Source organism: Pipistrellus kuhlii, unplaced genomic scaffold (assembly GCF_014108245.1).
Source record: "Pipistrellus kuhlii isolate mPipKuh1 unplaced genomic scaffold, mPipKuh1.p scaffold_m20_p_8, whole genome shotgun sequence".
Lineage (NCBI taxonomy): Eukaryota > Metazoa > Chordata > Mammalia > Chiroptera > Vespertilionidae > Pipistrellus > Pipistrellus kuhlii.
In genome coordinates, this window is record NW_023425584.1 from 68,803,352 (window position 1) to 68,829,262 (window position 25,911).

The following is a 25,911-nucleotide window of genomic DNA, read 5'->3' on the forward strand; positions in this document are numbered from 1 at the left end:
TGCACAAGCTCTTACACATCAGTGTGTGCGAGAATGGGATCTGCACTCAGATTTTTTAAAAAATACATATATTTTATTGATTTTTTACATAGAGGAAGGGAGAGAGATAGAGAGCTAGAAACTTCGATGAGAGAGAAACATCAACCAGCTGCCTCTTGCACACCCCCTACCGGGGATGTGCCCGCAACCAATGTACATGCCCTTGACCGGAATCGAACCTGCGACCTTTCAGTCCGCAGACCGATGCTCTACCACTGAGCCAAACCGGTTTCGGCCGCACTCAGATTTCTTGACTCCAATCCCAGTGTATCCCCTCCCCAGCCTACCCCATCCCCATTAAACTGCAGTATTTCTCACTTGCAGACAGAGCACACACACAACTTACATGTAGTGTATCAACCTTGATCAGAATATTGAACACTACAATTTCTCCCTAGTTTTTAGCATTTTTCCCTTCCTTCACTCACTGTGTCTCTCCTGTATTGAGTGTAATTTCATGATATATACTAGGGGAGAAAAAAAATACAAAATCAGTACTCAAGGAGCTTATTATAACTTAATAAGGAAAGCTAGACAAATACACCCATGACTTTACTATGAGACAGACTGTGATATAAGCGTGAGAACAGCACAGAATCCCGTGGTCGCTCAGGGGGGTAAAACATTTCTGGATCTGGGTGCCATGGAAGACCTGGTGGGAATCTGAACTTGGCTTCTCACCCGGTAGGTAGAGAAACTTTTTGATGAATCCTATTGTTAAGAACTGAGCTCTTATTTTGCCTTTGAATGAGGGAGGACACAGAGAGAAACCAAAGAGATCAGAAAAGCAAGAGTGTGAATAAATTATATTTACATATTTTAGAAAATGTTTGCTTTTTCTTAGTCTTTGATCCCACACTACCATTTGAGCTGGGGTTGAGCTGAACCTGGTTCTCCTGTGTTTCCGTTCTCATAAACTTAGTCAAATAAAAAGGAACTGGATTCGTTAGAGAAGTCCAGATGGCGGGTAAGGATAATGCTTATTTAACTTGCTAAGATCCCAGGCTGAAACGGGAAATCAGACAAGTTTTAATTTTGGTTGCCAGCTCCAAAGGAATGTGGCTGCAAATACCACCCCTCTCTGGATTCGAAACCCACCTGAAAGCTCCCGCTGCAGCTTTGGAACGCCTTTCTAAGAACAATCATGAAAGATATGACGGCGACCGTGAAATGCCTTTCTAGCCGGACATCTGTGCAGCACGCTGCAGGCTGCATAGTCAGGTGGCCACTTTGTGGCTGAGGACACAGGCCTAATGAAGTGATTTGTCTGTCACACAGCCAACTCAGGGCAAAATTGGAAGCCACATTTTCTGACTCCCTGTCCAGGACTAGTCTCTCCTGATGCTTAATTCTATAAACCCAACACCCCTGCTGTGTCGTGGGTGCCCCCACCCCCACCCCCACGTTCCCCTCCTTCTCCCGAATGCCCACTGAATACTGTCTCTGAATTACCTGTCCCACTACCAGTAACTGGGACAGGCCTCACTCTCTAAGATATTAGCTCATTAAGCCATCCTTATTAATGTGTCAAAGGGCATAAAGGAGCTAAGGTGGTACCTTCCCAGATAACCTATTTGTTTTCAAGACGTTTTCTGGGGTTTGAGACTCAAGGATGAATTCTGATGGGAATTTAGTTCCAGTCTTACCCAAATTCTTATTGCTCCCGGCCTAATTACCTCACTCTCTCAGGGTAGAAGAGAGCCATGCTCCACACCAGCATGCCACCCCAGTCGTGGCCAATGAACACCGCCTGCAGGATACCCTAGCAAAGGATAAAGAAGGGAGGCAAATATGGGTAGGTTTCTGGGGTGAAGTCCTGAGAGCCCAAGGCCTGTGCTCTCCCCTAGGCCCAACCCTCAGATGCAGTTCTCTCAGTCACTTCCTGGGGACTTTTCCATTGATCACACCACGTAGGGTCATTACAGCATCAGGCCTGGGGTGCCCACACTGGGTCATGTCCTCTTAGATGTCCCCAGTGTACTCAAAAGTTCCAGTGCCAATTCCTAGGCCTGAGAATCTGCAGAGGTCAGGGACCATGGCATATCTGCCTCACTTATTAGTACTTGGAACCCTGCCTGGGTGTTGTCCTGGAACTCATTAGCTATATCAGATTCTTCCCTTGACTCTCACACCCCTTAGCAAGTGATAAATCCCACTCTCCTAGCTGCTCCTCCCCTGTTTTCATTTTCCACCATGGCCTAACTGAGGAGGGGAGGAGGCTGTCACTGAGTAATTATCTCAGGAATAGTACATGTGCTCTGCAAAAGCATATTCATAGGTCGCCCTTGTTGATTTGTTTTGAGTTTGATGTTCCAAATAATGTTAAATGAAGGCATTTGATTTTAGACATTTCAAAAGAAATGTAAGTTTTAAAAAGTTGTGAAACATTAGCCTATAGGATAACTTCCAAACTTCTTGACTCAAGCAAACAGAAGTATCCTATTCCCTGGTAGATGCTTTTCATGAATGAATGAATGAATGAACAAATAAATAAATAAATAAATACTCATCTCTGCCTTGTTAACTTCTCCTGGTTAACCACCCATCTCCCATTGTCCCAAGGTGTGCCTTTCCTAGAACCTGCTACTCCGCTTGAGGGCTCCAAAAGCTAACACCTTGAAAGGCTTACATCTTGTTTTAATTGCCCAGACCCAAACAGAATTCTCCAGAGAGATCAGTTCAAAATTATTACTTACCAATTTATCTAGGAAGGTTACCAGGTCCTAAGAAAGAAAACACACCAAAAAATCAGAAATTATATCCACCCACCTCAGCCACTTCCAGATTAGAATTACCGTGTCAGCCTTTGTTTAGGACTGAATTGGATCTCCCTAAAATTCATAGCTTGAAGCCCTAACCCTTGAAGCCCTAACCCTTGGTACCTCCAAATGTGACTGTACTTGAAGATGGGGTCATTAAAAAGGTGATGGAAGTTAAAATGAGGTCATTAGGGTGAGCCCTAATCCAATGCCTGGTGTCCTTATAAGCAGAGGAGATTTAGCCCTGTCAGTGTGGCTCAGTTGGTTGAACATCGTCCTATTCACTGCGAGGTCACCAGATCAATTCCTCATCAGGGCACATGCCTGGGCTGCAGGCTCAATCCCCAGTAGGGTGTGTGTAAGAGGCAGCCAATAGATGTCTCATCAATGTCTGTCTGTCTGTCTGTCTGTCTGTCTGCCTGTCTGTGTGTGTGTCTCTCTCTCTCTCTCTCCCCCCCACTTCCTTTTCTCTCTCTCTCTCTCTCTCTCTCTCTCTCTCTCTCTCTCTCTCTCAAAAAAAAAATCAATTAAAAACATATTTTAAAAAAAGAAGAAGAGATCTGGACATAGATGCACACAGAGGAAAAACCACGTAAAGACACAGGGAGAAGATGGCCATCTTCAAGCCTCATCTAGAAGCCTCAAATAAACCCTGCTGACACCCTGATCTCAGACTTCTAGCCTCCAGAATGGCAGGAGAATAAACTGCTGTTGCTTTAGCCACTCAGTCTGTAGTACTTTGTTATGTCAGCCTGAGGGAACTAACACAACATTCAATCATTTCACTGGCTTTTGAGTTATCTCCCTTCCCTTTCCAGCATCCTCTCAGAAGTGACAGAGTGGGGGAGGCAAAGAATTAGAAATTGAGGAAGGAAAAACAACCCTAACTGGAAATTAAGCTTTTACCCATGCTCCCTTATGAGATGCAAAGACTGCGTGAAGGGCTGAATGGGGGCAGCACCATAGGAGTGGTGACTCTGAGACGGTGGCTTTTTGTAATTTGAGTGTAATCAGCATTATTGCCAGTTTCCTGTTTCTTCCCCTTGACCCCTCCAGCCTTTGCTTTGGTTCTAAGAAAGTCTGCCCCTTTCTCCCCCTGCAAGCTCAGAGATGAGGGTCCTCCTCCCCCAAGGTGCTTATGGCCATCTTACAATAGGAATGCCACTACAGTCACCATTCCATACAATAATCCTTAGGTCTGGCCACCAACATCTTTTACCAAAATATAGTGATTTAAAATTCCCAGGAGGGAAAGACAATCCGGTGGTGTGGCTAAGAGGAGAGATGGGGGAGCTGTTGTAGGGTTCAAACGTGGCTCTCCTGGCTGTTGACCTCAGACAATGACTTTCCCTCCCTGGGACTCAGTTTCCTCTTCCATACAGCAAACGCTGGCTATCATTCTGAAATGCCATCTCAACTTTCAGTAAGAATTTACACCTAAATTCTGTGAAATGACATTTCCCTAGGATTTAAATGAGTACCCACATTTCTGTCTTATAACAGCAAAAAGTCCAGGATGGAAAAGATATTACAGATGTTACCCAAAGACCCTTCTTACCTTGCATAATGTTTCCATGGAATATTCTTCTATTTCTGCAATTAAAAAAAAAAAATATATATATATATATACATATATATATATATATATATATATATATATATATATGTGTGTGTGTGTGTGTGTGTGTGTGTGTGTGAGTGTGTATTTGATTTGCATGATTAAAAATTACCAACAAACTAAAAGGGCCTGTTTGTCAAAAATAAATAAATCTTATTAAATTCTTAGATCAAAACAGTCTATTTGCTTGCTTTTGTTTTCGCCACATCAAAGAAATCATTGTTTTGGTGTTACATTCATGAAATCATTACCAAGACCAATGTCATGAAGCTTTTTCCCTATGTTTTTCTTCTAGTGGTTTTAGTTTCAAGTCTTACATTTAAATTTTATTCCATTTTTAGTTATTTTTAAAAAAATATATTTTTTTATTGATTTCAGAGAGGAAGGAAGAAAGAGAGAGATAGAAACATCAATGATGAGAGAGAATAGTTGATTGGCTGCCTCCTGCACGCTCCACACTGGGATGTGCCCTGAGAAATTGAACTGTGAGCAACACTGGCCAGGAGAGTTGATTTTTTTTTTTTTTTTGTAAGGTAAGGTGTAATATAAGGGTCCAATTTCATTCTTTTGTATGTGAATATTTCATTTTCCCAACACTATTTGTTGAGAAGACTATCCTCTCCCTATTGTGTGTTGTTGGCACTCTTGTTGAAGAGCAGTTGACCATATACGGGTGGCTTTATTTCTGGGCTCTATATCCTGTTCCATTGGTCTGTGAATCTGTCTTTATACTAGTACCATCCTGTTTTAACTACTGTAGGTTTAATATATTTCTAATATATTTCAGGATGTGTGAGTCCTCCATTTTGTTCTCTCTGGTTGATTTGACTATTGGTCTTTTGTGGAGCCACATGAAATGCAAAATTGTGTTTTCTTTTTCTGTAAAAAAAGCTATTGGGATTTTTATAGAGATTGCATTGAATCTGTATTAGTAGATTGTTTTGAGTAGTATGACTATTTTAACATTAGCAATTCCAGAAAGGAAAAAGAAAAAGGAAGAAAAATTACAGAAGAAATGACTCAAAAATTTTTCCAAGAACTGAAAGATAAACGTATCCAGCAAAGTATATAAAACAACAACACCTATATCAAAGCATAATATCATAATATTTTATAATAAACAGATAAAGAAAAGACCCTGAAGTATCAAGAGTAAGGAAGAAAAAATAAATGGTCACATAGAAAGGCTATTGGCTAGAATGGCATGGGATTTCTCAGTAGCAACAGGGAAACTAGAAAGTAGTGGGACAAAGGCTTCAAAATTTTAGGGAAAATAACTTGTTACTTAAAACCTATTAACAAATTATATAAAGCTTATACACAAAAGATGTGAACTTGGTGTGTATGTATTTTAAGTTATTATGCTTGGCTTTAGAATTCATGTTATACAAAAATATTCAACAATAGTTAATGTGTAAATTATGGTTTTATATTTTTTTTAAATGAGTTATAATTCAGGTGTGAATGTAAGTTCCAGTTTCAGTTTATATGTGCTATTATTAATAGTGTATTTCTTTTACTTTTAATAATGTTCTAGACTGAATGATAAATTATAAGTTATGCCTAGGGGATTCAGGGAAGATTGCAGTATAGATGAATAGACATTTTAGTAATTAAATTTTAATTATTTTACAATTTAATTACTAGGGGAATAATTAAATTTAAATTGGGGAAGCAGCTCAAAAAAAGGGTTTTGAACAGCTGGGTTGGCTAACAGCACAGCTGACACTTGGAGGGACCAGGAGTTTTGCGGCAAACCTGGTTGTTTCAGGTTCCTGCCTCCAGACCTAGGGTTCTTAAACAGTTCTTGGCTGAAGACCCCTCTGAAACTTATCAAAACAATGAAAAATGCTCATAAACCCACATGTGGTCTCAGGGATTCACAGGCTCCTTGATACCCGCCCTTGGTTAGACTTCCACTGGGATCCATAGATGTTGGGTTAAGAATATGGCCATATGATCTAGCAATTTGACTTCTGGATTTATAACCCAAAGAACTGAAAAGAGGGACTCATACAGATATTTGCACACCCATGTTCAAAGCAGCATTATTTACAACAGTCAACAGGTGGAGGCAACCCAAGGGTCTGTTGATGGATGAACAGATAAACAAATGTGGTATATCTATTCAATGGAATATTATTCAGCCTTAAAAAGAAGGAAATTGGAATTGTATGCAACATGAATGAACCTTTAAGACATTATCATAAGTGAAATAAGCGATTCACAAAAGGATAAATACTGTTTGATCCACTTATATGAGGCCCCTAGGGTAGTCAGCTTCAAAGAGGCAGAAAGCAAAAGGGTCCTTGCAAGGGACTGGGGAAGGAGGAATGAAGAGTTATTATTTAACGGGTATAGAGTCCTAGTTCTGCAGGATGAAAATGTTCTGGAGCTGGATGGTACATCCCACACTCTACATCCCCACCAGCCAGCAGGAGACACCCTCAGGACACAGGCTATTGGGCTTCTCATAGTCATCCAGAGTAGGAGGAGCAGAGACATCTGGGACCCAAACTGCATCAACCGAGGACACTACAGGACGGGGAGGGACATGGTCGGCACCCTTGAAGGACTGCCTGCTCTGGCCTGGAACCAGAGGAAGCCAGTGCAGTGGAGAGCGTGAACAGTAGTCAGAAGGCATGGCCAACAGCTAACCCACCAGGAGGAGCGGAGGATTCTCCATAGCCTTTCAGGTCCACAGCCAGTACCCGGAAACCCGCCTGGGCCAGAGCTGGGATCTAGAAAACAAACAACTCAAGTACTTACCAGTATAGTCTTATAAGCGTTTGGCTGACACTCCCTCTTTGCTTCCTCTGGCTCAATCCAAAGTGCCACCTGACATGAACAGGTATCTCCATGGAGCTGGAACGAGCCCACCTGGGTTGGGCTGCCATGGACCACTGGTGGCAGGGTTTGTGCACTGCATCTAATGCCGCATCTAAGGGAGCACCTTTCCTAGCAAAGGCTTTGCAGATTTCTATAATCATTGCAAAGACTTCCGGCAGGTGGCATAAAGTGTCTTGAAGAAGTCTGCTTTTTCTTTTTTAATCTGCAAAGGTGGCACATGGGCTAACACAGCTGAGGTCTGGAGCAATCTCCAGCCCCAACATTTCTGCGATATCACAGCCATACTTTGGCAATAATGCTCCACTGTAAGGTTTTGCTTCTTAATGACATTCAGGCTGGGGCACACCATCTAGGCTTTCTCCTTGTCTCACCTGACTGGGGTGTACCTTTGCTCAGTTTTCCTTACCTGGTACCTCCAAGAGAACCAGCTCTCAGGAAATCCATGGCAGAGGCACACAGCAGGGCCAGAGCCCTGCTCCACGAAATGCAGACGCACCCCGGGCTGTGGAAGAGAGAGGTGAGCAGGAAGTGACCACAGCACCAGGCCAGCCAGAACTAGACCCCTCTTCTGCAGACCATCTAGGCTATTTCAGCATATTTCCAGATCTTGTATGGACCAGATTTCTCAGCCTAAGATCCCAAGGCTGAAAGTTGTCTGAAAAGAGGCAACTAGTCAAACTTGAAAGGAAGATTATAATGTTGGGGGAGAAAAACCCAAAACCAAAACAACTTTGCATCTTCCTTAAAAGACCTTTATACAATTAGAGTTTCTGGTGTGGTTTGTCATGTTCTTAATATTTAAAACTGGGGATCAGTTTTGTGCAGAGTGTAGTATTCATGCTAACATACAGAACACCAGGATTATTTGGTAAAAAGCTGTTTGTATCTTGAATATGATTCCCCCCCCCCCCCCCCAAGTTTACTACACTTCTAGTCCTTCCTGGGCTACGTAGGTGTGGCAGAGGCTGCTAGGGCTCAATATCAGAGATCTCTTCAGATCTCCCCCCATTTCCTTGCAGTGGGTGTGGCCATGTGACTGAGTTCTGGCCAATGACATGAGTGAAAGAAAGGTGTGCTACATCCAGACCCTCCCGGGCTTAGTCCTCCCTCTCTGTTTCTGTCTGAACTTGAATGGATTGGGCCTTGAGGAAGGTGGAACCAGCAGAAGAAAGAGCTTGGATGCTTGCATGACTGCGTGGAGAGAGCCCACTCCTCACCCCACTAGACCGTGCTGTTCAAGAAGCAGACCTGGTGTTCAGCCACTGAAAGCTGGTTGTTCAGGATAGCGCTAAGGCTCCTCTGACTAGTGCAGTGGGGCCTAAGAAAACCAACCAAAGCAATACAAAATATAGTCAAAATATAGTCTATCTTTCTCAAATGTACTTTCTCCAACTTACTGCTGGAAATGAAAGAGAAAAACCATCTTCACATGATAGAAATTCACTCAGAACAATTCTGTTTAGCTGCATCCCAGATTTCTCCAAGCAGGTGTTCCAAACTGGAAGTTTGGGTCATGATTTCCAACAAGCTATTTTGCTCAAGAAAATATTAGGCTGGCTTTTCACAAACCCATTCATGAACTACAATCTTTTTATCAGAATATGTTCCACTGCCCTAGCCAGGTAGCTCAGTTAGAGCATTGTCCTGATATACCAAGATTGTGGTTTGTAGTCAGGGCATGTATAAGAATCAACCAATGAATGTATAAATAAGTGGAACAACAAATCAATATTTCTCTCTCTCCCTCTCTCAAATCCTATAGAATAAAAGGGTAATATGCAAATAGAATGAAACAGAGTGAACGCCTATAGCCCCTCGCCCCTGCTGGCCCTGCCGCGGAGTGGGCACCCCAACCCAGTGTCCCCCATCTGGCTAGGCCTGCTGGACCTCACCAGTGCATGAATTCATGCACTGGGCCTCTAGTCAATAAAAATTTTAAAAAGAATATGTTCCACAGTCTTCCCTTTAGTATTTGGCAAAGGGAATTTAAACTCCATACTCCTTATATTGAAAAATGTTATAGTACTGATGTCCACTCAAATGATCCTCATCAACCTCTGTTCTAAATGGATCCCAACGAAAGGCCCATTTTGCTCCTTTGTATTTGACTCAGCTGAGTAGCTCAGCAAAAGTGCTTTCCCATGCTTTAAATGACAAGTTAACAAAATTGCCTTAAAGCTGGAAAATGGGAAAGATCTATTACAACCCAGTTTGGGTTGCATTATTATCCAGGGAGAAGCATGCAACAGCACCCCCTGAGCCTGGGCTCAGCTGGGGCTCCCCAGAGGTCATTGCTCCAGCTCTTGAATCTGGGTGGTGGCAGGGGCAGTAAAACAGTTCTGGACACCCTTCTTCAAGGCAAAATGAGGAATCTATCACAAGTGGTGGGATATGCATCAAGAGGATGACAAGAATAAGCCAGTCTGTGGGGTTGAAGACACAAGATTACAGCCCAGGCCCCAGCCCCAGGCAATGAGCCCCTCACTGTTCATCAATATAGAGTTGAGGTCTGAAGGAGCCTTATGAAATGTTCACCCCTTTAGGCCACCCAGGATTATAGGAGGGGCTACACTGACTCTGACCTGTAGCTTCCAGGACTACTTTCTTACACTCAAATCCTACTCATCCTCTGATGCCCATTTTACCATGTCGGCTGCACCCCACTGCCCACATTTATGGCTGCTGCCCCCATATGGTCCATGTCTTCTATTGATTTTTGAGAAATTATGCTTGTGGGAGATATGATTTCCCTATAATCAGTGGCTATTCAACTACCCTTGATATTGAACAAATGTCTCCATAATCATTTTAGACCTGGTTAGAGTACTCAGCTGACTGAGGGAAAGTGCTCACTCACCTTGATTGGCACATATCCATGGCTCATGTCACTTGGATTGCATGGGATTGGGAGAGAGGCTGCAACTTCTGTTTTGAGAAGCTGAAAGTAGAAGGTACATAGTGAGAGAGGTGTCTTCAGCTTCCTTTCATGAGGGGTTCTCAGAGTGAGTGTCCAAAACTCCAGAGTGCTGGTCCTAGAAGCAAACTCACAGATCACCTTCCACAGCCTCCATCAGGGACTGACCAACCATCCTCCTCTCCTGCGGCACCACCTCCTCCCTCCTCTTCCATTACACTAACGACCCTGAGCAAAGCACAGCATTATGCAAAAGGTTTGTGTTACTGTCACTCCTGGACTTGGTGAGATGGGTGATCTTAGGTAGGCTCAAAAGAGCAAAAGGTTCCTCAGCTTTGGCAGAGCAGGCTAATTGCCAGGCAGTGCCCAGGAGGTGATTAAGGATATCCCATCCTCAGTGTGAGGGACAGATTTTACCTCACAGCCTTCCTTCAGACTGGCATGAGGGTGTAAACCAAGAGGAACCAGACAACTATACCTGAGTGCCAGCAGCATGACCTGGCACACACAAGGTGAGGGCTGGGCTCTCTACGCCTACTGGGGCAGTCCTAGCAGTTAGATTCTCAATATTCACTCTAAAGAGTAAAATGGGGTGGCTTTAAAAGCCCCCCTCTTGTCTTGGTTCCCCTGACTCTGACTAGTACAGATTCTTGCTCTCAGAGCATTATTCTGCAGAGAAAGCAACAAGGTGTTCTTCAAGAACCCCATGGTGCTTGCACAGTGGGTCCCTGGGAACCATGCCTGGAGCAGTGAACTGCCTCCAAAGTGGTTCTCCTCTGGCTTGTTTTGTCTCGTGTACCTAAACAGAGACAAGGAACAGGATATCCCACTCAGCACAGACGTGCGTTACCTGCACCCCGGTGACTTTCTCCAGCTCTTGCAGGGCCATGTCACTGTCGCGGACGAGGATGGTGACCATTCCTAAATCACGGGCTGGCTTCAGATTGGCCCCAATGTCATCCAAGAAAACAACCTGAATCCAAATAGCATGGACACTAGCATCACTTCAACCAAAGCAAACTTCATGTATGAGCGACAACACCAAAATAAATACATATTGACTATCTACACTGATTGGCCAGATTATTATGATCTCTGAATGCATAATAATCTGGCCACTGAGTGTATATATATATATATATATATATATATATATATATATACACACACACACACACATATTTTAGAGGCCCAGTACATGAATTTGAATTTGTGCATGGATGGGGTCCAGCCTGCCTGGCCAGGGGAAGGGGGCATGGGCAGTTGGCCTGCCTGCCTGCTGGTCGAACTCCTGGTCAAGGTGACAATTTGAATATTAGCCTTTTATTATGCATTCAGAGATCATTATAATCTGGCCACTCAGTGTATGTGCATATAAAAATTTAGAGCATTGTTATAATGCTTAACCTGGGGAATTAGGAGAGCAGAAGCTAAGCTTTAGAGAAATGCCTTCCTGATTTTCATTGAGCCTGATAAGGATTCCCAATGATGGAACTCAGGGTTTCATCAGATCAGATGTGGGTGAGGTGGGGCCAATAAGAAAGAGTCAGAAATGTCAGGGAAATAAATTTAATCTTGGCCCAATCACCTTTTTTAGATTAGAGTAGGGGAATACAATGCAAAAAGTGTTTTAGAATAGGTCATCTAGAGACAGGATAAAGACAGGAATTAGGGGTACAGGGGTGCTTAGATGACTATGGCAATATCGGAGCGCATTCCTGTTCACCCTTTGGTGGGGTGACGCTGACTGGCCTTGTGGCCTTGGGAAAATCTCTCAGGGTTGAGACCTGTTTTTATAGGTAAACGAAAGCAGCTGGTCTAAGAGTTTTCAATAATACCTATTTTGATCAAGGTCCTATAAAAGCCACAAAGAGGGGTCAGATGCCTATCTTTGGTAGAACTTTCTAGAAGAGATGGGTAAAAGTCCTTTAGAAGTCCTGGCCTGAGAGAAGTAGAACCTGCCACTGGACCTAGAACCTTCCTGCCAGGCCCCAGATATCCCCAACCTGCTCACTCCTCTTCAGTTTTTTTTTTTGTTTTTTTTGTTTGTTTTTGGTGTGTGTGTGTGTGTGTGTGTGTGTGTGTGTGTGTTTTCAATATCTCTAGAGCATTCTTTCCCAGTGACTGAAAGGAAGCATCTACCATGTACCTCATTGGGGCTGGCCTTCAAGGTGTCCAACATAAACTTGTAGATCTGAGGGTCAGGCTTGGCCATTCCAATCCGACATGACTCTATCAGGAAGTCAAAGTGCGGCCTCAGGTCCCACATCAGCTGGGCCAGGCTGCTCCTCTGGGTGCTGTCATCCAGCCAGTTGTTGGTGAGGATGCAGGTTGTAAACCCTGAGCAAGAAGTCACCAGTGAACGGACCCACTACAGAACTTTGCCCCGAGAAGCTCTGCCTGGAGCCACGTAGGGTTCTACTCACGTACATCAATCTCCTGATGCTGGGAAAGAATCATCGTCACCCTTAAGCACCTCCTGACACAGGGACACGATAGTGAGCCCACTGTGCATATTAAGGGCTTTCAGAGGCTCAGATGGAGATACTGCATCTGCCTCCGGACTGCCCTTCCCATACACCTTCCACTCTGTGTCACTGCATTTCAAAACACCTGCTTTGGCTTTCAGAGACTGCATTCCCATTTCAAAACGAGAGAAAGGTGATAAACAGAGATAGCAGTGCCCCGGGCTTTCTCGGCCTAACCAGAGGGAGCAAGAACCCCGAGATACTGGAGACGAGGCACAGCTGAGTCGATGGTGTGACACTTTCCACATAATGTGAGTGAGAAATATGGGGTGCCTTAGCCACAGGCAGGCAAATCTACTGATAAGTGGGTGGAATGATTTCAAATACACTCATGAAGATTTGGGCTCTGATATTAAATAAATCGCCATTGAATGAACATGATCTCATGTCTTACACCATTTGAAACCATCTGAATCCAGACCATCCCTGTGACAACCAGAGGTTGAAAAAAGTCACAGTTGTTTAAAAGGCCTTATGTCATCACTCTGATAAGAGGTTGGGCCATTCAGGTCATTACTGATGTCACCAGAGGGAGAGAATTTTGCTCACAAGGCAGTCTCTGGCAACAATCACTTTATTAAATTCAATTCTTTCATTTCCCCAGCCATTCTGATAGTGCTGCTTTTTGCCATTTGGTATAACTTACTTTGAGGCTATATTTTAATGACAGTTTTCCATCAAGGCCCAGACAATTTGTGACCTCAAAACACATTTAGATGTATCCCTACCAGGGGTTCTGGTGTGGTTGGGTCAGAAAATGGCCAGTATTAGATCCTTACCCTTTTTTTTGAGAGCGAGAACTGCCTGAAGCATGGAGTGGTTGACCTTCCTTGCTGAAATGGCCTGGCCAAAGATGTGACTGACAGAGAAATTCTCTGGGAGGCTGACTCCAGAATCCTCGGCGTGTTTCCTATAGTCTTCTTCCACAAGTGACACCCACTGTAAAAGTAAATTGTCCAGGGACTGTCAGTTGGTACAATCAATTGGAAAAGCTTTTGGCAGCATTTACTAAATCTGAATGTGCATTCCTTGTGATTCAGCAATTTCACTCCTGGACACATACATTACAGGAAATGGAAATGTCTACATATATTCACTTAAAACATGTACAAAATGTTCATGGCAATATTATTCCTAAGAGCCCCACACTGGAAAATACTCAAATGCCCTTCTATGAGCTGAATTGTGCCCTGCCCCCTTTAAATTCTTGTTGAAGTTGTAATTCCCAGGACCTCAGAATGTGACTGTCCTTGGAAATAGGGTCTTTAAAGAGGTGATCAGGGTAAAATAAGGTCATAGTTTGGCTCTAATCCAATATGACTGGTGTCCTTATTAAAACAGATTAGAAAACAGACACACACAGAGGAAGGGCTGTGAGGACACGGGGTGCAGATGGCCATCTACATGCCAAGGAGTGTCCCTACATGATCTCATTTACATGAAGTACAAAATAAGCAGAAGTAATCTATAAGGTTAGAGTCAGGATGGCAGTCTTAGAGGGCAAGTGTGAAGAAGGGGCTGATAATGTTTTATTTGTTTTTAGTCATTTTTATTGATTCTAGAGAGAGAGGAAGAAAGAAACATTGGTGAGAGAGAAGAAAACATTGATTGGCTGCCTCTTGCATGTCACCTACTGGGGATCAAGCCCGAAACCCAGGAATGTGCCCTGACCAGGAATTGAACCATTGACTTGTCATTGCTTGGGACAGCACTCAGCCAACTGAGCCACACCAGCCTGAAGTTAATGTTTTATTTCTTTTCTGGGTGCTGGTGACAAGGGTACCATATTTTTCGGACCATAAGACGCTCCGGACCATAAGACGCACCAGTTTTTAGAGAAGGGAAATGAAGAAAAAAAGATTCTGAAACAAATAGTGTCCTAAAATATTTTATGTGCATTAAAACCCAACATCACAGTCATAAACACATGTAATCAACCCTGTAAAGTAAACAGCAGCATTTAGAACCATTTTAGAGCCGGGCAAGCACACAGAGACCACACAGAGCCGGGCAAGTAAAAAACCTTTTTTTTAAAAGTATATGTGTAGGCTATATTTGGACCATAAGACGCAGGGACTTTTTTCCCCCCACTTCTGGGGGGAAAAAAGTGCGTCTTATGGTCCGAAAAATACGGTATATTCAGTTTGTGAAAACTCATCATGCCATATATTTTCTGTACTTTTTATTTGTACAATATACATAAATGTTCAAAGATGAATTCATTCCTAAGGTACATATCTATCTATCTATCTATCTATCTATCTATCTATCTATATAAAAGCCTATGTGACTGTTACGACTGAATGACTGGAACAACCAGTCGACCAGTTACTATGGTACACAATGGCCACCAGGGGGCAGACGCTCAATGCAGGAGCTGTCCCCTAGTGGTCAGTGCGCTCCCATAGGGGGAGTGCTGATCAGCCAGAAGCCATGCTCATGGCTGGCCAGCGCAGCTGTGGCGGTGGGAGCCTATTCCAACTCCACAGCCTCTCCCAACTTCGCAGCAACATTGCCCAGCGGCCAGCGGCAGGCACAGCGGGTCGGGATAAGTGCAAGGGGCCTAGTGCTGGCTCGGGCTCCGCCCTGGCCGCCTGCACTGCTTGGTGCACTGCTACAACCCTCGGGGGATGTCTGACTGCTAGTTTAGGCCCGGCCTTGTGGGGATTGGGTCTAAACTGGCAGTTGGACATCCCCTGAGGGTCTTGGATTGCAAAAGGGTGCAGGCCAGGCTGAGGGAACCCCCCTCCCACTGCATGAATCTGTGCACTGAGCCTCTAATGACTTTTTAAAAGAAAAATGGAATCTAAGTAGCCTTTATCTTAGTATAACTGGCTTTTCAGCTCTTTTCCTCTAACTTATACATGTTTCCTAGAAACTATACACAGGCTAAAAAAAGACTAAATGGGTATAGGATTTTTCACTGCAATTACTAGAAACTCTCTCTATAATTTCTATGTTTATTGAAAATATATAGTATTTCTTTCTTTCCTTACTTTCCAACAGTATTACTGTAGCTTTTTAATTGGTTCAAGCTTAGTAATACTTATTTCCAATATCATTCCAGTTTTCATTCACTAGTTGCCACAATGTGTGTGTGTTTGTGTGTGTGTGTGTGTCTGTGTGTGTGTGTGTGTGTGTGTGTGTGTGTGTGTGTGAGAGAGAGAGAGAGAGAGAGAGAGAGAGAGAGAGAGAGAGAGAGAGTTTTAAAGGGCAATTCATTATACTCCAAACACTAAGACCACATTTGCCTTCACAAAAAAAGTGGGCTCTTGCTTCCTATACAGTAAGCCCAAAATTCTCTGGCTGACCTATAAGTGGCTGTAAATCATAAAAATTTTTTAAAATATAGATGGTTTTATCTGTATTTATAGAGTAGATTCTCAATAGCCTTTCTTCTTTGACGCACTAATAGAGAATTCAAATGGTTTTCAATCCTGATGACATTGTTAAAAAAAATAATTGAGGTTGTAATAACAGTAATTACTATTATTTTTTGAGCACTTACTCTGCACCAGGCACTCTGCTAAGCACTTTTCAAACTTAATAACAACCTGTGAAATTGATAGTATTATCACTCTCATCTTATAGATGGCAAAACTGAGACTGTGAGAGGTTAAGCAAGTTGCTGGGGTCGCTCAATCTATAAGGGGGAACTATGGTTCAAATCCTGATCTCTGACCCCCACAGTCCACACATTATATAGTTATTAGTTAACACCCCTCCCCAGTGGCAATAGCTACTCCAATGATGACCACTATAAAAAAAATAAACAGAAAATAATGTGGGTTGGCAAAGACGTGAAAAAATTGGAAGCTTTGTACACTGTTGGGGGGAATGTAAAATAGTGTATCAGTTATGGAAAACAGCATGGTGATTCTGCGTGTAAGCAGCCGTGGGGCAGGGATATCCACCACATTGTCATGACATGGATGTTACCCCCTTCTCCCGGCCACTCCACTCCTCTGTGTGTAGAACCAGAGTGGCCAGGGGTCATTCTGGGACCTCAGCTGCTCCAGGGCTACACACGGAGCTACAGGCTCAGAGGGGCCTGGGTCCCAAGGATGCCTGTCCCCAGGCTGCAGGCTGCTTGGTACCAGCACGTGTGCAAGCAGCCACCCTGTCCCCAGCTGCAACAAGCCTGCATATGCAAATTAACCCACCACCTTTGTTAGGTTAATTTGCATACTCACTCCTGATTAACTGGTAGGCATCGAGGAGTATGGTCAATTTGCATATTTCTCTTTTATTATTGTAGACTAGTAGCCTGTTGCAGGAAGATTCCTGCAATAGGGCTTCCTGCTGTGCTCTCCCCGGCCCTGCCTGCTTCTCTTCCCTCTCCCCACCCTGCCTGCTTCTCTTCCTTCCCCCCTGCCCCACTTGCTTGCTTCTCTGCAGCTTCACTCCCTTCTGCAGTGCTTGGCTTCTTTCTACACTGTCTTGATATGCAAATTAATCGCCATCTTGGTTGGGTTAATTTGCATACTCGCCCTGATTGGCTGGTGGATGTAGCTTGGGCATAGTGAAGGTGCGGTCAATTTGCATATTACTCTTTTATTAGGTAGGATAATTCCATTCCTGTAAGAAAGGACAGGTGTCTTGTGAGGACAGATGAACCTTGAAGACATTATGCTAAATGAAATAAACCAGTTACACAAAGACAAATATTGCATGATTCCACAAACATAAGACACCTGAAGTACCTAAATATATAAAAAGAGAAAGTTAAACAGCAGTTAAAGGCTGAGGAGAGATAAAAAGGAAGCTATTGTTTAATGGGTATAGAATTTCAATTTTGCAAGACAAAGAGTTCTAGAGATGGATGGTATGCAATGTGAATATACTAATACCACTGAATTGTAGATTTAAATATAATCAAGTTGGTAGATTTTATGGTATGTATATTTTACCACAATTAAAAAAAAAAAAAAAAAAAAAAAAAAGCTATTTTGGCTATTGTAACTCCCTGGCATAGACCTCAGTCATTGAGGTATGTCTATGTCTCTCTGCTCTGCCCTCATAGGGCCATGGTCGGTGCAGGAGATGGACATGAAGGCCCTGAATGCCTTCTCAAGGGTGTCACTTACCTGGGAAAACATGATCTCTCCCCTCATGAGACGAAAACTGGAACTATTCTGGTCTCCTTTCTTGAAAATTTCATTGAGAAAGCCTCTGAAAGACACAATGTCATAAATGTCCGACAGCTTCATCACAGGGGCAAATGGGGACAGACACCATTTATATCTGTGGTAGGCAGTTAGACAGACATGAGCAGAGCGAGGATGATGGGCCTGGAGCTGAAATACACCTGATGCTTAAATGTATTTACTGAGGGTCAGAACCTCAATGTCCTGGGGGCTTAATGCTTAAGGGCTATTCTCTGGCCCCCCAGTTCATTTCCCCTCTTGGGGGGGGGGTGTCTTTCATGACCAGCAATATGAAAGGTCAGGGGGTCTAAACCTCATGACCAGTGATATGCTAGGGGAGGAAAGGTTACTCTGAGGGCAAAGTCCTTATTTTCCCAGTTTTTCCCATTGATAGGCACCTGGGGCTTTCCACCCTGGAGACCTTCTGTACATGGACTGTTGTCCTTGCTCTGCTCATGTCTGTCTAACTGCCCACCACAATGTAGATGTAATGAACAGTATGGTTAAAAGTTGCTAAGAGAGATAAATCTTAAAATTCCTCAACAAAATAGTTATAAATAAAATACTGACTTTAGTTTTCAATAAAATTGGAAATTTAGCAATCATGTTTTGTTGTAGTAAAACATACATAACATAAAACTGACCATTTTAACCACTTTTAAAAATATATATATTTTATTGGTTTTTTACAGAGAGGAAGAGAGAGGGATAGAGAGTTAGAAACATCGATGAAAGAGAATCATTGATCAGCTGCCTCTTACACACCCCTTACTGGGGATGTGTCCACAACCAAGGTACATGCCCTTGACCAGAATGGAACCCGGGACCCTTGAGTCTGAAAGCCGACGCTCTATCCACTGAGCCAAACCGGTTTCGGCCATTTTAACCACTTTAAAAAATATATATATTTTATTGATTTTTTTACAGAGGGGAAGGAAGGGAGAGGGATAGAGAGTTAGAAATATCAATGAGAGAAAAACATCAATCAGCTGCCTCCTGCACACCCCCTACTGGGGATGTGCCTGCAACCAAGGTACATGTCTCTGACAGGAATCGAACCTGGGACCCTTCAGTCTGCAGGCACTGAGCCAAACCGGTTAGGGCCATTTTAACCACTTTTTAGAAATATGTATTTTTATTGATCTCAGAGAGGAAGAGAGGGGGAAATATCAATGATGAAAGAGAATCATTGATCAGCATCCTCCTGCATGACCCCAGTGGGGTCCAGCCTGCAACCCGAGTATATGCCATGACTAAGAATCAAACCTTGACCTCCTGGTTCATAGTTTGATGCTCAACCACTGAGCACATTTTAACCACTTTTAAGTGTACAGCTCAGTGGCATTAAGTACATCCGCAATGCTGTGCAGTCATCACCACATTCCATCTCCAGAACATTTTCATCTTCACATCTTTGCCAACCGGAAAATCTGCACATTAAACCATAAATCCCCATTCCCCTCCAGCAATAATTTTAAATCAGATTACTTTGCATATATTTCGAAACCTCCTCAAGCTCCCACAAATAATTAACTATATATGAAATGTAATCTTACACTGTTAACTACAATAATCTGTTAGTGATTTTTACATAACTGAATGGTTGAAATTTACCATTATATCTAAAACTCATTACCCATCCCCCAAAGGGATTCTATACATATTGAATCCATACCTTCATAACTGATAAAGTACTGGGCAGACCAGCTGAAAGCAGCAGATCTGTCCTATGATAAAACTGAAGGCAAAGTAACTCACCTGCCTTGGGGAAAGTTTTGGCCTGAGTGAGTGGGGGAAGCTGAAAGGAAGGAAAGCTAAACAGACCCGGGTGTGGCGGTGTGGGGCAGAAGACCAGTGTTGGCCGACATCAGGTCAGTGTACTGCCATTCAATGCTGCCAAGAGTCAGCACAGGCTTGTGGACAAAAAGGGGCCTCATACTAACCCAGGCAAACTCAGGGGAGACTTTGGTGGTGGCCTTACAAACTCAGAGACCGAAAATAGCCACATAGGATGGTCAGAAATTTAAAACTTTTTAACCAAAAGTAGTTCGTAGTGTATATGACAAACCTACAACCAACATCATACTCAATGGAAAAAACACTAAAAGCATTTCCCTTAAGATCAGAAACAAGACAATGATGTCAGCTTTCACCACTCTTTCCACTGGAAGTCCTAACCACAGAGATCAGACATGAAGAAGAAATACTAATTGGAAAAGGCATCCAAATTGGAAAAAAAGGAAGTAAAACTGTAATTATTCATAAATGATATAATATTGTACATAGAAAACCCTAAAGACTCCACACAAAAAGCTGCTAGATATAATAAGTAAATTTGCAAAGTAGCAAGATACAAAATAATACCAATAATGAGCCCTCAGAAAGAAAAACTAAAAAAAAAAAAAAAAAAAAAAAAAAAAAAAAAAATTCCCATTTACCATTGCAACAATAAAAAAAAAAAATTGAGAATAAAGTTAACCAAGGAGGTAAAAAATCTGTACTCAGAAAACTATAACACATTGAAAAAGAAAATAGAGGAAGACACAAAAAAGTGGAAGCATGTACCATGTTCATGGATAAGAAAAAATAACATAACTAAAATGTCCAAACTACCCAGAACAATCTATAGATTCAACACAAACCCTATTAAAATACCAATGGCATATTTTACTGATCTACAACAAATACTCCAAAAATTTATATCAACCAAAAAAGAACCCAAACAGCAATCTTGAAAAAGAAGAACAAAGATGGAGGGATCACAATACCAGATATTAAACTATACTACAAAGCCATTATAATCAAAACAGCTCAGTATGGCACAAGAACAGGCATATAAGTCAATGGAACAGAACAGAGACCCCAGAAATCAATCCAAGCCATTATGCTCAATTAATATTTGTCAAAGGAGGCAAGAGCATACAGTGGAGTAAAGATAGTTTTCTCAATAAATGACGTTGGGAAAATTGGACAGGTACCTGGAAAAATAAAATGAAACTAGACCACCAACTTACACCATACACAAGAATAAACTCAAAATGGATAAAAAACTTTAATGTAAGTTGTAAAAACATAAAAATCCTAAAAGAAAAGCATAAGAAGTAAAATCACAGACATCTCATGTAGCAGTATTTTCACAGATACATGCCTAGGCAAGGGAAACAAATGAAAAAAAAAATTAACAAATGGGACGAAATCAAACTAAAAGCTTCTGCACAGCAAAAGAAACTATCAACAAAATTAAAATTAAAAATGTATGGGAAAACATATTCAACAATGATATATTGGATAAGGGTTTCTTTTCCAAACAAAACAAAGAACTCATATACATCTATACTAGGAAGACAAAAAATCCAACCCCACCCCCGGCCACTCAGCACCTGTGTGACTTGATCAGCCGGGAGACAGGAACACCTGGCTGCTCAATGCCTATGTGCATGCATGCTGCCCAGAGGCCTGCCATCTTTGTCAGGTTATTTTGCATACTCACTCCTAATTGGCTGTGGGCATCATGGAGGTATAGTCAATTTACATATTTGTCTATTATTAGAATAAATACCCTTGAGATGTCTGGGTAACGTGTAACTTCCCTTTTTCTGAACCTATCAATGCACAACCTAATATGCTGGATGCCAGGACAGATTACATAAATCAGCATGTTAATTGTTCCTGCACCCACCTAAGTATGTTTCTATCATTTTGCTTTTTATCCAGTCCCAGAGATTTACCCCCCACTTTGCTTTCTCCCATCTCTCTAATCTATCACCAATGGATTTCATGTAACCCACCTATGTCCCTTCCTTTGAATGCAATGTATAAATATAGATGATACCCACCATTCTCTGGAGCATTATCTCAATTCGTTGAGGTTCTGCTTCCTGTCAATTGTCAACGGATTGGCTCAAATAAACACAAAAATTCTTTATAGGTTTGAATGTTGTTGTTTTTTACATTAACACTACCTATTGTATAAGATACTAAAATCTAATTAAAATGATGTTAAATTTCCTAGAGCTTCCATTCTCATCCAATATGTGGATGATTTAGTTTTATGCTCCAGAAAATTTCTAGACTCCCCAAAGGACACAATTTACTTATTACAACAGCTAGCAATAAAGGGCCATGGCTCTGATTCAGTCTATCTCTGGCAAAATACTTTGGTTATCTAATATCCAAAAATGGGCTACTAAGTAACCCTGAAAGACTCAGAGGAACTGCAGCTTGTCCTCTTCTGAAGACAAGAAAGCAGCTTAAAGGGTTCCTGAGTTTGACTAAATATTGTCCTAATTGGGTTCCAGGTTTTTCATTAATGGCCCTGCCTCTGTATATCTTATTAAAAATCAAATTGACCTGATCTAATTCAGTGGCACCCAGAAGAGAAACAAGCTATAAAGAATCTCTAAAGAATTATCTAAAACTTCCACTCTCGACACCTTAATTACAAAGTTTCTAACTTTTTATATGTAGTAATGAAAGAAATGCCTTTAGAAATTTTAGCTAAAAACTATAGAGACCATAGATCTGTAGGCTATAATAGTCAGCAACTACTCAGTAGCCAAAGGCCCACTGCATGACAATCAGGCCATACACAGATTATGCAAACAAGCGCAAAAGATAGCCATGGGCTCTCCATTATGTTCCCCATTATGTTAAAGTTCCACTGAATTCTCATCACTTTTTACATTTCTGTCAGCCAAACGGCCCTGCCTTCTGCACCTGATCTCATTTAAACTTCTTGTAACAGTCTTAACCCAGAAACTTTGCTACTTTCTTTGCAGGATAAAGACATCCGCAATTGCATTTTGCTTACCAACCACCTTCCTATTCCTAGAAATGGTTTATAGGAAACTCCTTAATAATGCTGATATAATTTGGTTTCCAGATGAAAATGATAAGTAGGAATGTTAACAAGCAGGATATGCAATAACTTCCATATTAAAAGTTTTTATTTACCTGAATAAAATCTGTCCAACAAGCCTAATTATTCTAAATCATGGTTATTCATTAGTCAAAGATCAAATAGTCAATATTTACCCTGACAGTAGCTATGAAAAACAGGTTGCAAAATTGTTAGATGTCATACAGAAATTAAAATAGTTGGCAATTACCCAAAATTCCAAAAATTCTAAAGCTGCCACCATGAAAGCAAAAGGAAATTATTTAGCTGATGCTGCATCTGTTTTACCATTACAAAAGGAAATGGACAAAGGTTCCATATAACCAAGCTCTTATGGCTCTCAGAGGCAACCCTAAGCTTATACTGTCTGTAAACTAGAAAAATGTACCCAGATGGAAAGAAACATTCCAATAATGGGTAAATGTGTTGTACCATAAATCAGCAAATGAGATACAACATGCTTTAATGAGCCAATTAATTAGGAGTTGTTTATTGTGCGAGACCCAGAGGGAGGTGTCTTTTCCAAATCTCTGAGCACCACATACAGGAAGTCTCCCATATTTATACTTTTTGAGCCTCTTTGTTTGCAGATATTACAAAGGGCTCTGTTTGAGTTATTGTTACAGACAGTTGTAACCTTGAATACATAATGAGTTTATACTTGGCATAAATGGGAATTATTATCTGTACTAGAGGCCCGGTGCACAAAATTCATGCATGGGGGGAGGGGGAGTGTCCCTCAGCCCAGCCTGCACCATCTCCAATCTGGGATCCTTCTCACAATCCAACACTGTTGGCTCCCAACCATTCACCTGCCTGCCTGCCTGATTGCCCTTAACAGCTTCTGCCTGCCAGCCTGATCATCCCCTAATCACTCCCCTGCCAGCCTGATTGATGCCTAACTGCCCTCCCCTGCCGGCCCAATTATCCTTAACTGTCCTCCCCTGCAGGCCTGGTTGCCCCTAACTGCCCTTCCCTGCTTGCCTGATCACACCTAACTGCCCTCCCTTGCCTGCCCGGTCATCCCTAACTGCCCTCCTCTGCAGGCCTGGTCCCCCTAACTGCCCTCCCCTGCTGGCCTGATGCCCACAACTGCCCTCCCCTACTGGCCATCTTGTGGTGGCCATCTTGTGTCCACATGGGGGTGGCCATCTTTGACCACATGAGGGCAAGCCATCTTGTGTGTTGGAGTGATGGTCAATTTGCATATTACCTCTTTATTATATAGGAATTAGACAATTACATCGGATGGCTAGCTTGCAAAGTCAGACAGTTAAGTTTATCTTTTTCTATTATTTGAACTAAAAATGTCTTTTTATAGAATAAGAGACTGTCTTAAAATGACAGAGTTTATAAGGACAGAGTTTACAGGACTAAGGACTATCTAACAATAGCAGAGATGTTTTTTATACAAATGGATGTTACTATACTTCATATGTTCTTTTAAACACCCCACCTTTGAAAACTTGTATACTTGTGACCTGTAACCTCACAAGCCACATTCATCCCCACATTGATGAGGTTACAGGCACAAATATAATTCATTGCTTACTCACTTTTTATGCCTTTTTAAAAAAAATATCAAACTCATGAGTCAAAAGGAAATAAAACAACACTCTGGTTAAAACACTGTGGCTTCTGCCCTGGCCGCTGTGGCTCAGCTGGCTGGAGAATCACCCTGTGCACGGAAGGGTCACAGATCTGATTCCAGTCAGGGCACACACCCAATCCCTGGGCGGGCATGTACTTCAGAGGCAACTGATTGATGTTTCTCTCTTGCACCGATGTTTCTCTCTCCTCTCTCTCTTGCCCTTCCTCTCTCTCTAAAATCAACAGAAACATATCCTCAGGTGAGAGGTAAAAAGCAAACACACAAAAATAATATACCACACAAACAAACACTATGGTTTTTAGTAAATAAGTTCACTAGCCCTCGGCTTCTCCTATCAAACTATCTGAATGGATCAGTCTGGAGCAGGGGTGGCTTTCCATTTCAATACTTCAAATGGCAACTGCCTGGGATGTGCTTATTCTGATTTGGACTTTGTAGCCACCTTACTTTTGTTTGTTGACAACAAAGAACTATTGGTAGGTTTACTGTTGATGTTGATATATTGATATCAATTTACAATTGATATACTCATTATTAATGCATTTCCTTACCCTCTGCAGATTAATATCCTTCCCAGAATGGCCAAGGGATTGGGAAGTCACAATGAACCAGAGAGGAAAGAGTCTTAGACTGAGAGGCAGAAAACTTGGTTCCACAGCCAATGTCTAAGCATCGTGTGATCAAGTTCAACCCCTTGCCAAGCCTGTTTCCAAGTCTGCAAAAGTGAGGGCTGCTCTAGATTTTGCAACGTCATTTGGCTTGGTGTACTTGCAGACACCAATCTTTTAGAAATCTTTATAAGGATTGTAGGTTAAAAGGACCTGTTGGTCTTTGGTGTCACAAGAATCAAGAATTCCGTAGATGGAGCAGAACTCTCAAAGTTTCTACCCTACTCCTTATTCTTGCCAGTACTTTAGAATTTGGGTTGCCAAGGTGATCTTTCTTTTTTGCCTTTTAAAATAAATATGCTTCCTTTCCTCTGGCTGTAGGAGTAACATATGTTCATAAGTAGGAAAACTGGAAAATACAAAAAAAGTAGGAAAATGAGGAAATCATTCATAATCCCACTTGGGATTCATAATGTCAGAGCTATCTGGGGATATTTCAGACATTTTTCTACATGTAGCTTTTTTTCCCCATAGTTGAAACCACAATGTATAGGTAGTGTGACATTTTGGTGGGTCTGTTCTTTTCAGTTATTAAACCTAACACATACTGTCCAATGCCACTGAAATATTATTCTGAAAGACAGGGTTAGTGGTGCCGGTACTAGTTTGCCATTTCCCAATGATTAGACTTGGAAGCTGTTTCTCTGGTTTGCTATCATAAGCAAAACTGCAAGGCAAGGAACCTTTTTCTCTTGGAAATCTCAGGGCGGTTTTTTTGTTGTCTGTTTGTTTGTTTTGTTGTGGTTGTTGTTGCAGTTTCTAAGATCCAGTTCCAGCCCATCACACAGGATCAGGCGGGCAGCAGGCAGCTCTGGGAATACTAGTAATTCCTCTCATTTCAGGAAAAGCTTTCTCCCCGTAGACAGAGGGCAATTCTGG

General features: G+C 42.1%; 1 protein-coding gene across 3 annotated transcripts in view; it reads right to left on the reverse strand.

The window, feature by feature from the left end:
• The window catches only part of EPHX2 (epoxide hydrolase 2), a 42,621-nt gene that overhangs the window by 16,292 nt on the left and 418 nt on the right, over positions 1-25,911 (reverse strand). For 2 of the 3 annotated variants that reach the window (XR_004985598.2, XM_036423785.2), the window contains exons 2-11: positions 17,796-17,880; positions 13,488-13,647; positions 12,330-12,520; positions 11,031-11,153; positions 10,124-10,204; positions 7,673-7,768; positions 7,079-7,157; positions 4,357-4,391; positions 2,736-2,762; positions 1,716-1,801 (exon numbers count right to left, since the gene is read on the reverse strand). Coding sequence is in view for 2 of the 3 variants with exons in the window: in XM_036423785.2 (XP_036279678.1) it covers positions 1,716-1,801; positions 2,736-2,762; positions 4,357-4,391; positions 7,079-7,157; positions 7,673-7,768; positions 10,124-10,204; positions 11,031-11,153; positions 12,330-12,520; positions 13,488-13,647; positions 17,796-17,880 (963 nt within the window). In the remaining variant the exon portion in view is untranslated. The remainder of the gene's footprint in view (positions 1-1,715; positions 1,802-2,735; positions 2,763-4,356; positions 4,392-7,078; positions 7,158-7,672; positions 7,769-10,123; positions 10,205-11,030; positions 11,154-12,329; positions 12,521-13,487; positions 13,648-17,795; positions 17,881-25,911) is intronic. The other variant, XM_036423788.2, reaches the window with a different exon arrangement.